The 15,266-nt window shown below is 42.8% G+C and overlaps 1 protein-coding gene across 1 annotated transcript in view; it reads left to right on the top strand.

The window, feature by feature from the left end:
* Nucleotides 1–15,266, top strand: part of LOC112243811 (ectonucleotide pyrophosphatase/phosphodiesterase family member 2-like) — a 45,479-nt gene that overhangs the window by 14,111 nt on the left and 16,102 nt on the right. The window contains 12 exon segments of the mRNA XM_042317375.1: nucleotides 3,832–3,897; nucleotides 4,135–4,221; nucleotides 5,714–5,808; nucleotides 8,074–8,202; nucleotides 9,146–9,181; nucleotides 9,364–9,404; nucleotides 9,406–9,485; nucleotides 11,711–11,798; nucleotides 11,887–11,974; nucleotides 12,136–12,305; nucleotides 14,738–14,783; nucleotides 15,013–15,152. Coding sequence (XP_042173309.1) covers nucleotides 3,832–3,897; nucleotides 4,135–4,221; nucleotides 5,714–5,808; nucleotides 8,074–8,202; nucleotides 9,146–9,181; nucleotides 9,364–9,404; nucleotides 9,406–9,485; nucleotides 11,711–11,798; nucleotides 11,887–11,974; nucleotides 12,136–12,305; nucleotides 14,738–14,783; nucleotides 15,013–15,152 — 1,066 coding nt within the window.

Raw genomic sequence — 15,266 nt, 5'->3', positions numbered from 1 at the left:
CCCAGGACTATATAGGCCTTTTATGTCTTTAGTGGTTCTAATCTGGTGTACCCCAGGACTATATAGGCCTGTTATGTCTTTAGTGGTTCTAATCTGGTGTATTCTAGGACTATATAGGGCTGTTATGTCTTTAGTGGTTCTAATCTGGTGTACCCCAGGACTATATAGGCCTGTTATGTCTTTAGTGGTCTAATCTGGTGCCCCAGGACTATATAGGCCTGTTATGTCTTTAGTGGTTCTAATCTGGTGTACCCCTAGGACTATAATCTGGTGTAGGCCTGTTATGTCTTTAGTGGTTCTAATCTGGTGTACCCCTTGACTATATAGGCCTGTTAATATCTTTAGTGGTTCTAATCTGGTGTACCCCCAGACTATATAGGTCTGTTATGTCTTTAGTGGTTCTAATCTGGTGTACCCTAGGACTATATAGGTCTGTTATGTCTTTAGTGGTTCTAATCTGGTGTATTCTGGACTATATAGGCTGTTATGTCTTTAGTGGTTCTAATCTGGTGTACCCCAGGACTATATAGGTCTGTTATGTCTTTAGTGGTTCTAATCTGGTGTACCCTAGGACTATATAGGCCTGTTATGTCTTTAGTGGTTCTAATCTGGTGTACTATATAGGTGTTATGTCTTTAGTGGTTCTAATCTGGTGTACCCTTGACTATATAGGTCTGTTATAATGTCTTTAGTGGTTCTAATCTGGTGTACCCCAGGACTATATAGGCCTGTTATGTCTTTAGTGGTTCTAATCTGGTGTATTCTAGGACTATATAGGCCTGTTATGTCTTTAGTGGTTCTAATCTGGTGTATTCTAGGACTATATAGGGCTGTTATGTCTTTAGTGGTTCTAATCTGGTGTATTCTAGGACTATATAGGTCTGTTATGTCTTTAGTGGTTCTAATCTGGTGTACCCCAGGACTATATAGGCCTGTTATGTATTTAGTGGTTCTAATCTGGTGTACCCCAGGACTATGTCTTTAGTGGTTCTAATCTGGTGTATTCTAGGACTATATAGGCCTGTTATAATGTATTTAGTGGTTCTAATCTGGTGTACCCCAGGACTATATAGATCTGTTGTGTATTTAGTGGATCTAATCTGGTGTAACCTAGGACTATATAGGTCTGTTATAATGTCTTTAGTGGTTCTAATCTGGTGTACCCCTTGACTATATAGGTCTGTTATAATGTCTTCAGTGGTTCTAATCTGGTGTAACCCAGGACTATATAGGCTGTTATAATGCCTTTAGTGGTTCTAATCTGGTGTACCCCAGGACTATATAGGCCTGTTATGTCTTTAGTGGTTCTAATCTGGTGTAACCTAGGACTATATAGGTCTGTTATAATGTCTTTAGTGGTTCTAATCTGGTGTACCCCAGGACTATATAGGTCTGTTATAATGTCTTTAGTGGTTCTAATCTGGTGTACCCCAGGACTATATAGGCCTGTTATAATGTCTTTAGTGGTTCTAATCTGTACCCCAGGACTATATAGGCCTGTTATGTCTTTAGTGGTTCTAATCTGGTGTACCCCAGGACTATATAGATCTGTTGTGTATTTAGTGGATCTAATCTGGTGTAACCTAGGACTATATAGGTCTGTTATAATGTCTTTAGTGGTTCTAATCTGGTGTAACCTAGGACTATATAGGCCTGTTATAATGTCTTTAGTGGTTCTAATCTGGTGTATCCTAGGACTATATAGGCTGTTATAATGTCTTTAGTGGTTCTAATCTGGTGTACCCTAGGACTATATAGGTCTGTTATAATGTCTTTAGTGGTTCTAATCTGGTGTAACCCTAGGACTATATAGGCCTGTTATAATGTCTTTAGTGGTTCTAATCTGTGGACTCTATAGGTCTGTTATAATGTCTTTAGTGGTTCTAATCTGGTGTAACCTAGGACTATATAGGTCTGTTATAATGTCTTTAGTGGTTCTAATCTGGTGTAACCCAGGACTATATAGGCCTGTTATAATGTCTTTAGTGGTTCTAATCTGGTGTACCCCAGGACTATATAGGCCTGTTATAGGTGGTTCTAATCTGTTATAACTGTCTTTAGTGGTTCTAATCTGGTGTAAATCCTAGGACTATATAGGTCTGTTATAATGTCTTTAGTGGTTCTAATCTGGTGTAACCCCAGGACTATATAGGCCTGTTATAATGTCTTTAGTGGTTCTAATCTGGTGTATCCTAGGACTATATAGGCCTGTTATAATGTCTTTAGTGGTTCTAATCTGGTGTATATAGGTCTGTTATAATGTCCTAATCTGGTGTAGGACTATATAGGCCTGTTATAATGTCTTTAGTGGTTCTAATCTGTATATGTCTTTAGTGGTTCTAACTGGTGTACCCCAGGACTATATAGATCTGTTAGTGTATTTAGTGGATCTAATCTGGTGTAACCTAGGACTATATAGGTCTGTTATAAGGTATTTAGTGGTTCTAATCTGGTGTAACCCAGGACAATATAGGTCTGGTATAATGTCTTTAGTGGTTCAAATCTGGTGTACCCCAGGACTATATAGGCCTGTTATGTCTTTAGTGGTAAAAATCTGGTGTAACCTAGGACTATATAGGTCTGGTATAATGTCTTTAGTGGTTCTAATCTGGTGTAATCTAGGACTATATAGGTCTGTTATAATGTCTGTAGTGGTTCTAATCTGGTGTATTCTAGGACTATATAGGCCTGTTATGTCTTTAGTGGTTCTAATATGGTGTACCCCAGGACTATATAGGCCTGTTATGTCTTTAGTGGTTCTAATCTGGTGTACCCCAGGACTATATAGGCCTGTTATGTATTTAGTGGTTCTAATATGGTGTAACCCAGGACTATATAGGCCTGTTATGTCTTTAGTGGTTCTAATCTGGTGTATTCTAGGACTATATAGGTCTGTTATAATGTCTTTAGTGGTTCTAATCTGGTGTATCCCTGTTATGTCTTTAGGACTATATAGGTCTGTTATGTCTTTAGTGGTTCTAATCTGGTGGACTATATAGGTCCTGTTATGTCTTTAGTGGTTCTAATCTGGTTATATAGGTATGTTATGTCTTTAGTGGTTCTAATCTGGTGTACCCCAGGACTATATAGGTCTGTTATAATGTCTTTAGTGGTTCTAATCTGGTGTACCCCAGGACTATATAGGCCTGTTATAATGTCTTTAGTGGTTCTAATCTGGTGTACCCCAGGACTCTTATATAGGCCTGTTATGTCTTTAGTGGTTCTAATCTGGTGCAGGACTATATAGGCCTGTTATAATGTCTTTATGGTTCTAATTTGGTCTGACTTTATAGGTCTGTTATGTCTTTAGTGGTTCTAATCTGGTGTACCCCAGGACTATATAGGCCTGTTATAATGTCTTTAGTGGTTCTAATCTGGTGCATGACTTTATAGGTCTGTTATGTCTTTAGTGGTTCTAATCTGGTGTAACCCAGGACTATATAGGTCTGTTATAATGTCTTAAGTGGTTCTAATCTGGTGTACCCCAGGACTATATAGGTCTGTTATAATGTCTTTAGTGGTTCTAATCTGGTGTACCCCAGGACTATATAGGTCTGTTATAATGTCTTTAGTGGTTCTAATTTGGCAGCTTTCCTGGATGCAAACAGAAAGGATCAAATGTGGTGTTTTCATACACAGTAAAACATTGATACACAGCCCCCCAGACATAGCACCCCAGACACAGCCTCCCAGACACAGTACCCCAGACACAGCCTCCCAGACACAGTACCCCAGACACAGTAAAGCCATTGATACACAGAACCCCATACATTTTTTTGTGAACTCCATTTTGTCCTCCATATGATGAACTCATCTGATGTGTCTTTCCAGGTCCATCCCGTTGGAGAGGAGAGTCCTGACCATGCTACAATGGCTTCATCTGCCAGACGGAGAGAGGTAAAGTCAGCTTCTTTTATCCTCTTCTTTAGGCTGTTACTATCTGCAATGATATACCAGCAGTGAAACCCCATCCTCTACATGCATCCAAGATGGCCTCTCTATGTTTAGCAGCAATCTCCATCTGACTTTGAGTAAGTAACTTTGCTCCCATATCCTAACCCTGTATTTGAGACCTGGGGTGGTAGAGGATACACATGGCCAACCTAAGATTCCCTTCCACCTGTGTTGTTTCAGGCCGTATGTTTACGCCATGCACTCCGAGCAGCCGGACACGTTTGGCCACAAGCTGGGGCCCATGAGCACTGAGGTGAGCTGGAGGCTGGAGGCTGGAGGCTGGAGGCTGGGGCTGGGGCTGGGGCTGGGGCTGGGGCTGGGGCTGGGGCTGGGGCAGAGTCTGAGGGGAGAGACGGTTGTGGTTCAGACTACCGGGACCTGAGTATGTGTTAAGCAGCACTCACGACAGCAGCACTCATGCCAGATGGAGCTAGTTACATACAGAACAATCTACATCACTGTAGCATAAACACTGGCTTTCTGTTTCAACTGTCCAGCCATAGCAAGGCCCCAAACAAACCCAGGCATGTACATGCATGACTTGTACAGTGTGGAATTGATTAACCATTTTCTAGAGATTTTGTACTTCAAGTCAAATTGTATTTGTCACATGCGCCAAGGCTTTAACCAACAATGCTTAATTAAGAAGTTTTAAGAAAAATAAGTGTTAATAAGTAAAAAATAGAGAAATAAAAGTAACAAATAATTAAACAGTAGCAGTGGGCACCGCATTGACTCTGTACCATAATACCCTGTATATAGCCTCCACTTTGACTCTGTACCGTAATACCCTGTATATAGCCTCCACATTGACTCTGTACCGTAACACCCTGTATATAGCCTCCACGTTGACTCTGTACCATAATACCCTGTATATAGCCTCCACGTTGACTCTGTACCGTAATACCCTGTATATAGCCTCCACATTGACTCTGTACCGTAATACCCTGTATATAGCCTCCACGTTGACTCTGTACCGTAATACCCTGTATATAGCCTCCAAATGGACTCTGTACCGTAACACACTGTATATAGCCTCCACATTGACTCGGTACTGTAACACCCTGTATATAGCCTCCACATTGACTCTGTACCGTAACACCCTGTATATAGCCTCCACATTGACTCAGTACCGTAACACCCTGTATATAGCCTCCTCATTGACTCAGTACCGTAACACCCTGTATATAGCCTCCACATTGACTCAGTACCGTAACACCCTGTATATAGCCTCCTCATTGACTCTGTACCGTAACACCCTGTATATAGCCTCCACATTGACTCAGTACCGTAACACCCTGTATATAGCCTCCACATTGACTCTGTACCGTAACACCCTGTATATAGCCTCCACATTGACTCTGTACCATAACACCCTGTATATAGCCTCCACATTGACTCTGTAACATAACACCCTGTATATAGCCTCCACATTGACTCTGTACCATAACACCCTGTATATAGCCTCCACATTGACTCTGTACCATAACACCCTGTATATAGCCTCCACATTGACTCTGTACCATAACACCCTGTATATAGCCTCCACATTGACTCTGTACCATAACCCCTGTATATAGCCTCCACATTGACTCTGTACCGTAACCCCTGTATATAGCCTCCACATTGACTCTGTGCCGTAATACCCTGTATATAGCCTCCACATTGACTCTGTACCGTAACACCCTGTATATAGCCTCCACATTGACTCAGTACCGTAACACCCTGTATATAGCCTCCACATTGACTCAGTACCGTAACACCCTGTTGATAAGATAATTGGTCAGCTGATGGACGGCCTGAAACAGATGAAACTCCACCGATGTGTCAACATCATCATGGTGGGAGATCACGGTATTTTGACCCCTGACCTGTCAATACATACCAACCCTAACCCTGGTCAATACATACCAACCCTAACCCTGGTCAATACATACCAACCCTAACCCTGGTCATACATACCAACCCTAACCCTGGTCAATACATACCAACAACCCTGGTCAATACATACCAACCCTAACCCTGGTAAATACACACCAACCCTGGTCAATACATACCAACCCTGGTCAATACATAAACCCTAACCCTGGTCAATACATACCAACCCTAACCCTGGTCAATACATACTGAACCCGGTCAATACTACCAACCGGTGTCAATACATACCAACCCTAACCCTGGTCAATCATACCAACCCTAACCCTGGTCAATACATACCACCCTAACCCTGGTCAATACATACCAACCCTGGTCAATACATAAACCCTGGGTCAATACATACCAACCCTAACCCTGGTCAATACATACCAACCCTAACCCTGGTCAATACATACCAACCCTAACCCTGGTCAATCATACCAACCCTAACCCTGGTCAATACATACCATCCCTGGTCAACATACCAACCCTAACCCTGGTCAATACATACCAACCTAACCCTGGTCAATCATACCAACCCTAACCCTGGTCAATACATACAACCCTAACCCTGGTCAATCATAAACCCTGGTCAATACATACCAACCCTAACCCTGGTCAATACATACCAACCCTGGTCAACATACCAACCCCACCCTGGTCAATACATACCAACCCTAACCCTGGTCAATACATACCAACCCTAACCCTGGTCAATACATACCAACCCTAACCCTGGTCAATCATACCAACCCTAACCCTGGTCAATACATACCATCCCTGGTCAATACATACCAACCCTAACCCGGGTCAATACATACCAACCCTAACCCTGGTCAATCATACCAACCCTAACCCTGGTCAATACATACCAACCCTAACCCTGGTCAATACATACCATACCAACCCCCTGGTCAATACATACCAACCCTAACCCTGGTCAATACATACCAACCCTAACCCTGGTCAATCATACCAACCCTAACCCTGGTCAATCATACCAACTCCTAACCCTGGTCAATACATACCATCCCTGGTCAATACATACCAACCCTAACCCGGGTCAATCATACCAACCCTAACCCTCAATTTATACCAACCCTGGTCAATACATACCAACCCTGGTCAATACACACCAACCCTAACCCTGGTCAATACATACCAACCATGGCCAATACATACCAACCCTGGTCAATACATACCAACCATGGTCAGTACATATCAACCCTGGTCAATACATACCAACCATGGTCAGTACATACCAACCCTGGTCAATACATAACAACCCTGGTCAATACATACCAACCCTAACCCTGGTCAATACATACCAACCTAGTCAATATACACCAACCCTAGTCAATACATACCAACCCTGATCAATACATACCAACCCTGGTCAATACACACCAACTCTACCTAGTCAATACACACGCTGGGGGATCACATATCAGTTATCTTTCCAAGAAAATGTACTTCCTAAATATGATTAGGCTATAGTTCACTACATTGCCTATATATAAATAAACATTGATCACTCATATTAGTCTCCGTCTGAAAATCGTCCCACTCATAAAAGGGAGGTAAGAAAACGTAGCTCTAGAGAAAGTGAAAGTCTCTCCAACTCAGGTCTCTTCAAAGTACGCCTAGCCTATTGGCTGATATGTCCCAGTAATACCGATAGCCTAATATAATGGTCCACGTGAGAATCTCTGGTAATTTAACTTATTTCTTAGGTTATTTTTGCAACCATGGTTGGCAAGTGAGCTGAGTCGTCACATACGTCTAAAATAAGCAGTATTGCGGTTGGGTTCGGGACCAGTTCTTGCGTTAGCGGATGGGAGTCGAACAGAAAGCCAGTGGGTGTGGGCGGGATGAATAAATCGGTCCTCCACAGACCTCTAGACCAGGGCTGTCAAACTCATTCCATGGAGGTCCTAGTGTCTGTGGGTTTTAGTTTTCTCCTTTCATTTAAGCCCTAGACAACCAGGTGAGGGGAGTTCTTTACTAATTCGTGACCTCAATTCATCAATCAAGTTCAAGGCAGGAGCGAAAACCCTCAGACACTCGGCCCTCCATGGAATGAGTTTGACACGTGCTCTAGACGATGTCCATTTCTCTGACTATGGACAATCAAGTCACCTTCTTCTTCTTCTTCTTCATTCTGCAGTGATCTAAAGGCTGTTCTGAACATGTGTTCCTCAGGTATGGAGGAGGCTCACTGTGACAGGACAGAGTTCCTCAGCTCATACATGCCGTCCACTGTTGATGACATCATCCTGATCCCCGGCTCCCTGGGCAGGATCCGCTCCAGGTACCCCAACAACCCCAAATGTGAGCGTTTGGTTTGTTTGTCTGATTGGTGTATTGATGTATTGATTGATTGACCATTTAAAAACACAATACTGTATTGAAGAACATGCCCTAATAAAATCATTGAGGATTAACCAACTACAAATCCCCAACTACAAAATCAGAGACCTATTTCTAATGTGGTCCTCATAGGCTTCGTTTAGACAGGCAGACCCATTGTGGTCCTCATAGGCTTTGTTTAGACAGGCAGACCCATTGTGGTCCTCATAGGCTGTGTTTACACAGGCAGACACATTGTGGTCCTCATAGGCTGTGTTTAGACAGGCAGACACATTGTGGTCCTCATAGGCTGCGTTAGACAGTTAGACCCATTGTGGTCCTCATAGGCTGCGTTAAGACAGGCAGACCAATTGTGGTCCTCATAGTCTGCATTTAAGACAGGCAGACCCATTGTGGTCCTCATAGGCTGCGTTTAGACAGGCAGACCCATTGTGGTCCTCATAGGCTGCGTTTAGACAGGCAGACCCATTGTGGTCCTCATAGGCTGCATTTAGACAGGCAGACCCATTGTGGTCCTCATAGGCTGCATTTAGACAGGCAGACCCATTGTGGTCCTCATAGGCTGCGTTTAGACAGGCAGACCCATTGTGGTCCTCATAGGCTGCATTTAGACAGGCAGACCCATTCCTCCAGTTACTGGAAAGTGTGTAGAGAAAGACAGAGTACTGTATCTCAGTGACCCTGATCCTTGACTGGGTCACATGGCCAGGTCAGTCGAGACCAAAACAATAACATTACTTTAGCATGTATCTTTCTGCTCAGAAGAGCACGCCTCCTCGTCCCCAGACTACGTTGATGTGTCCCTACTGATCCAGTTATGGACTGCGTCCTCGGTAGTACGGTAGAACGAGGCACATTTCCTAACAGTCGACAGTCAATCAGAACACTGTTTGTCTTTTTTCAGATGATGCCAAATCTGTTATTGCAAATCTTACAGTGAGTATTATACATGTTGTATTTCCATACACATTGTCTTCTCATTGTTCTGACCAATATTCATACCCGTGTTGTGGTGTCAGAGGTTGAGGTGAAAAATCCAGAATTATAGTTTATGAAATAGTGGTGATAAAGTTGTACTACAGAGCACCTGGAATCGTGTTGTTCTGCCCCTCAGTGTAAAAGAGACAGAGCAGCACTTCAAGCCCTATCTGAAGCAGCATCTCCCCAAAGCGCCTTCACTACGCCAACAACAGGAGAATAGAGGACATCCACCTGTTAGTGGAGAGGAAGTGGCATATCGCAAGGTTATACCCTCTCTGTCTCTCTGTCTCTCTCTCTCTGCCTCTCTCTATCTCTCTGTCTCTCTGCCTCTCTCTCTCTCTGCCTCTCTGTCTCTCTCTGCCTCTCTCTCTCTCTCTGTCTCTCTGCCTCTCTCTCTCTCTCTCTCTCTGTCTCTCTCTCTCTGTCTGCCTCTCTCTCTCTCTCTGCCTCTCTCTCTCTCTCTGCCTCTCTGTCTCTCTCTTTCTCTCTCTCTCTCTCTGTCTCTCTCTCTCTCTGTCTCTCTGTTTCTCATTTCGAAACAGACATAGACCACAGATTTTTTGCTACAGTGTGTCCTATTGGTGGGGTGTCCTACATGTGGTGCTCTACATTTTATTTTATTTGATACATGTGGTGTCCTATTGGTGGTGGTGTCCTATTGGTGGTGGTGTCCTATTGGGGGTGGTGTACAATTGGGGGTGGTGTACTATTGGGGGTGGTGTCCTATTGGGGGTGGTGTACTATTGGTGGTGGTGTCCTATTGGGGGTGGTGTACTATTGGGGGTGGTGTACTATTGGTGGTGGTGTCCTATTGGGGGTGGTGTACTATTGGGTGTGTGTCCTATTGGGGGTGTGTCCTATTGGGGTGGTGTACTATTGGGGTGGTGTACTATTGGGGGTGGTGTACTATTGGGGGTGGTGTACTATTGGGGGTGGTGTACTATTGGTGGTGGTGTCCTATTGGGGGTGGTGTCCTATTGGCGGGGTGTCCTATTGGGGGTGTGTCCTACGGGTGGTGTCCTATTGGTGGTGGTGTCCTATTGGAGGTGTGTCCTATTGGGGGTGGTGTCCTATTGGTGGTGGTGTCCTATTGGTGGTGGTGTCCTATTGGTGGTGGTGTCTTATTGGGGGTGTGTTCTATTGGCAGGGTGCCCTATTGGGGGTGTGTCCTATTGGTGGTGGTGTCCTATTGGGGGTGGGTCCTATTGGTGGGGGTGTCTTATTGGCGGGGGTGTCTTACTGGTGGGGTGTCCTATTGGGGGTGTGTCCTATTGGCAGGGTGTCCTATTGGGGGTGTGTTCTATTGGGGGTGTTTCCTATTGGTGGGGGTGTCTTATTGGGGGTGTGTCCTATTGGGGTTGGTGTCCTATTGGGGGTGGTGTCCTATTGGTGGTGGTGTCCTATTGGTGGTGGTGTCCTATTGGTGGTGGTGTCCTATTGGTGGCGGTGTCCTATTGGTGGCGGTGTCCTATTGGTGGTGGTGTCCTATTGGTGGTGGTGTCCTATTGGTGGTGGTGTCCTATTGGTGGTGGTGTCCTATTGGTGGTGGTGTCCTATTGGGGGTGTGTCCTATTGTACCCTGTTCCTGGAGCAGGCAGTGTCTGTTAACATGAACCTGGACAGACTCTGTATGTTGGCCATCATCAGTCCCAGTGTTGGTCAGACCCAGTGGAAAGTTGTCAGTCACTGTGTAAACACATGAGGTAATGCCTGTCTGTCGCGGGCGACAACTGAAAACAAATCAATGTTTGAAGGACAGAGAGGAGAGGGCTGGTTCAGAATATGCACCATGGGGACGTCACCCTGTTTGAGTTGGCATGCCACAGAGCTCCATGGGGACAAACACCCTGTTTGAGTTGGCATGCCACAGAGCTCCATGAAAGAGATCTTTGAGATCCCTCCTCCTGCCTGCTAAGATATAGACTAGTTTGAATCACTGGCACCATGAGTTGTGAACTTAATGCTTTCTGAGTGAGAAATTCTTACCCCTCCAGCAGCTTTGCAGCTAGCAGAGTAAAACTGTCTCTTAAATTAATTACCCAAATTAAATGAAATATTTGTTAGTCCGTTTTCCCTGCCGTTGGTGATTTTTCAGGTTCTACGTGCTTGTGGGTTGTTCCCTACACAGACACCACTGACTGTAGTGTTTAATGCAAACTTCATATAAAAACGTGCCTGTTTTCCTTTTACATGGCTTTACAGGGAAATGTGGTGGTGTCGGGTCGGCCTTGGAGAAACGGAATCCTTTACACTTGGGTCTATAAGGATGTCAGTGTGTTACTGTGTATGTAGGGCTGTATCTGTGTGGTCTGCTTTGAATCAAATCAAATGTTATGAAAATCAGACACAATGTCCTTGAATGTTTATTTAGGCTGCATAAAGTCTTCGTCCCGGTGAGGAATTGTAGATAGTTAATATTATTAAAACCATGAATTGTCTGATGTTGGAACAAAAAAAAAAAAGTTTTATATCATGCTGTCTGTTACAGGAAGTCTCCAGAAGGAGGAAAGAGGCACCCTGGGAAATGTGGTTTTGCAGGAGATCACGGTTATGACAACAAGATAAACAGCATGCAGGTATGTTAGTTTTATCCTCATCTTGATTTAAGTGTTCTCGTTGCCATAAATGATTAATCATTACCTTTATCCTGTTCCTGTTCTTTAGACTATTTTCTTTGGATATGGACCTATGTTTAAATTCAAGACCAAAGTGCCAGTTTTTGAAAACATTGAACTTTACAATGTCATGTGTGGTAAGGCATCTTCATTATTGTTTTTAACTTGAGAGAGGCATACAGTAGCACTCATCAGCCCATACTCATACGTTATGGACAGTGAAGTTGTGTTGCATTGACTTGATCTTTTACTGTAATCGTAACACTAGAATACCTTATTGTCCATTTTCATGGGATAGACCTGCTTGGCCTGAACCCTGCCCCTAACAACGGGACACATGGCAGTCTGAACCACCTGTTGAAGAGCCCGGTCCACAAGCCCACCGTGCCAGAGGAGGTGTCTAAACCCACCATCTCAGGTCCCATCATTACTCTGACCGATGACTTAGGCTGCAGCTGTGATGACAAGGTCAGCTACAGAACAGCATAGCTCTTATAGAGATAGAGATAGATACTGTAGCACTATAGAGATAGATACTATAGAGATAGACATTGTATCACTATAGAGATAGATACTGTATCACTGTAGAGATAGATACTGTAGCACTATAGAAATAGATACTGTAGAGATAGATACTGTATCACTATAGATATAGATACTGTAGCACTATAGAAATAGATACTGTAGAGATAGATACTGTATCACTATAGAGATAGATACTGTAGCACTGTAGAGATAGATACTGTATCACTATAGAGATAGATACTGTGTCACTGTAGAGATAGATACTGTATCATTATAGAGATATATACTGTAGAGATAGATACTGTAGCATTATAGAGATAGACTGTAGAGGTAGATACTGTATCACTATAGAGATAGATACTGTATCACTATAGATATAGATACTGTACCACTATAGAGATAGATACTGTGTCACTGTAGAGATAGATACTGTATCACTATAGAGATATATACTGTAGAGATAGATACTGTAGCATTATAGAGATAGATACTGTATCACTATAGAGATAGATACTGTATCACTGTAGAGATAGATACTGTATCACGGTAGAGATAGATACTGTATCACTATAGAGATATATACTGTAGAGATAGATACTGTATCACTATAGAGATATATACTGTAGAGATAGATACTGTATCACGGTAGAGATAGATACTGTATCACTATAGAGATATATACTGTAGAGATAGATACTGTAGCACTATAGAGATAGATACTGTCGAGATAGATACTGTATCACTGTAGAGATAGATACTGTATCACTGTAGAGATAGATACTGTATCTCTATAGAGATTGATACTGTATCACTATAGAGATAGATACTGTATCACTATAGAGATAGATACTGTAGAGATAGATACTGTATCACTGTAGAGATAGATACTGTACCACTATAGAGATAGATACTATAGAAACAGTAGAGATAGATACTGTAGAAACTGTAGAGATAGATACTGTTTTACTATAGAGATTGATACTGTTTTACTATAGAGATTGATACTGTTTTACTATAGAGACAGATACTGTAGAAACTGTAGAGATATATACTGTAGAAACTGTAGAGATAGATACTGTAGAAACTGTAGAGATAGATACTGTAGAAACTGTAGAGATAGAAACTGTGTGTATCTCTATGGCTCCCACCACAGAACTAGAATGAGATTGTATTTTTATGGCTTTCACAGCCGTAGACAGACTGATATTGAAGCTTTAGGTTTTTATATCAACTTGATATTTGCTTCAATAAAGTAAATCGGAAATGATTTCTGCATCTCAAGAAATAGACTACATGTTATTATATTGATATTATATTATTATATCTGTATAGCGTGTGTGTTTGACCTATGACCTGACTGATATCTGTAGCACTGGGCATTACTACATGTTGTTACATTGATCTGTATAGCGTGTGTGTTTGACCTATGACCTGACTGATATCTGTAGCACTGGGCATTACTACATGTTATTATATTGATCTGTATAGCGTGTGTGTTTGACCTATGACCTGACTGATATCTGTAGCACTGGGCATTACTACATGTTGTTACATTGATCTGTATAGCGTGTGTGTTTGACCTATGACCTGACTGATATCTGTAGCACTGGGCATTACTACATGTTGTTACATTGATCTGTATAGCGTGTGTGTTTGACCTATGACCTGACTGATATCTGTAGCACTGGGCATTACTACATGTTGTTACATTGATCTGTATAGCGTGTGTGTTTGACCTATGACCTGACTGATATCTGTAGCACTGGGCATTACTACATGTTGTGTATTTTACGTGTCTAAACTGGTTTCTGTGTCTGCCACTGACTGTTGTCTCTGTAATCCATCGCTGCTGTTACACGTTCTCATGCTTTGTTTTGTATGACTCCCTCTTCTTCTTGTTTCTGTCTGTGAAGACCTCTTACTTCTGCAGAGATGATAGATGTCTAGACCTCTTGCTTCTGCAGAGATGATAGATGTCTAGACCTCTTGCTTCTGCAGAGATGATAGATGTCTAGACCTCTTGCTTCTGCAGAGATGATAGATGTCTAGACCTCTTGCTTCTGCAGAGATGATAGATGTCTAGACCTCTTGCTTCTGCAGAGATGATAGATGTCTAGACCTCTTGCTTCTGCAGAGATGATAGATGTCTAGACCTCTTGCTTCTGCAGAGATGATAGATGTCTAGACCTCTTGCTTCTGCAGAGATGATAGATGTCTAGACCTCTTGCTTCTGCAGAGATGATAGATGTCTTTGCAAGAGATTTTCACCTTCAATCTTTTTGCAGTTGCGTTCAAAAAATAGAGGGCAGAGATCTTTGAAAGTCCCCGTTGTAAGAGGCTATAACCTGGAGTCACTGTGGCTCTGTCTCTTACAGAACAAAGTGGAAGAGCTTAATCAGAGACTGAGGCAAGCTGTCGATGGTACGTCTCTCTCTCTCTGGTCCACATCGTTGGTCTTATGCCTGAGTAGTAGTAATGCTAATACCTGTGTAATAACACTAATTACAGCGGCCAACAATGTTGTTATTAACATGTTATTACATAGACATGTCAGTAAAGGGTTGTATTATGTCCTATTTCTCATATCACTATTGAATATCCTCTCCAGAGTCTTGTTACCAGCTTTTAGGATGATGGTCTTCTCTTCCAGACAGCAAGAACCTCCCTCATGGTCGGCCTGCAGTTCTGTTCCGTACTAAATACAGCATTCTACACCACAGTGACTATATCAGTGGGTACAGTGAATCACTGTCTATGCCCCTGTGGACGTCCTACACGGTCTCCAAACAGGTATGTCAAACAGGACACAGCATTCTACACCACAGTGACTATATCAGTGGGTACAGTGAATCACTGTCTATGTCCCTGTGGACGTCCTACACGGTCTCCAAACAGGTATGTCAA

This window comes from Oncorhynchus tshawytscha, unplaced genomic scaffold (assembly GCF_018296145.1).
Source record: "Oncorhynchus tshawytscha isolate Ot180627B unplaced genomic scaffold, Otsh_v2.0 Un_contig_1711_pilon_pilon, whole genome shotgun sequence".
Taxonomy (NCBI): Eukaryota; Metazoa; Chordata; class Actinopteri; order Salmoniformes; family Salmonidae; genus Oncorhynchus; species Oncorhynchus tshawytscha.
Note: the sequence above shows the minus strand (reverse complement) of the source record. Positions and strands in the feature narration are given on the sequence as shown.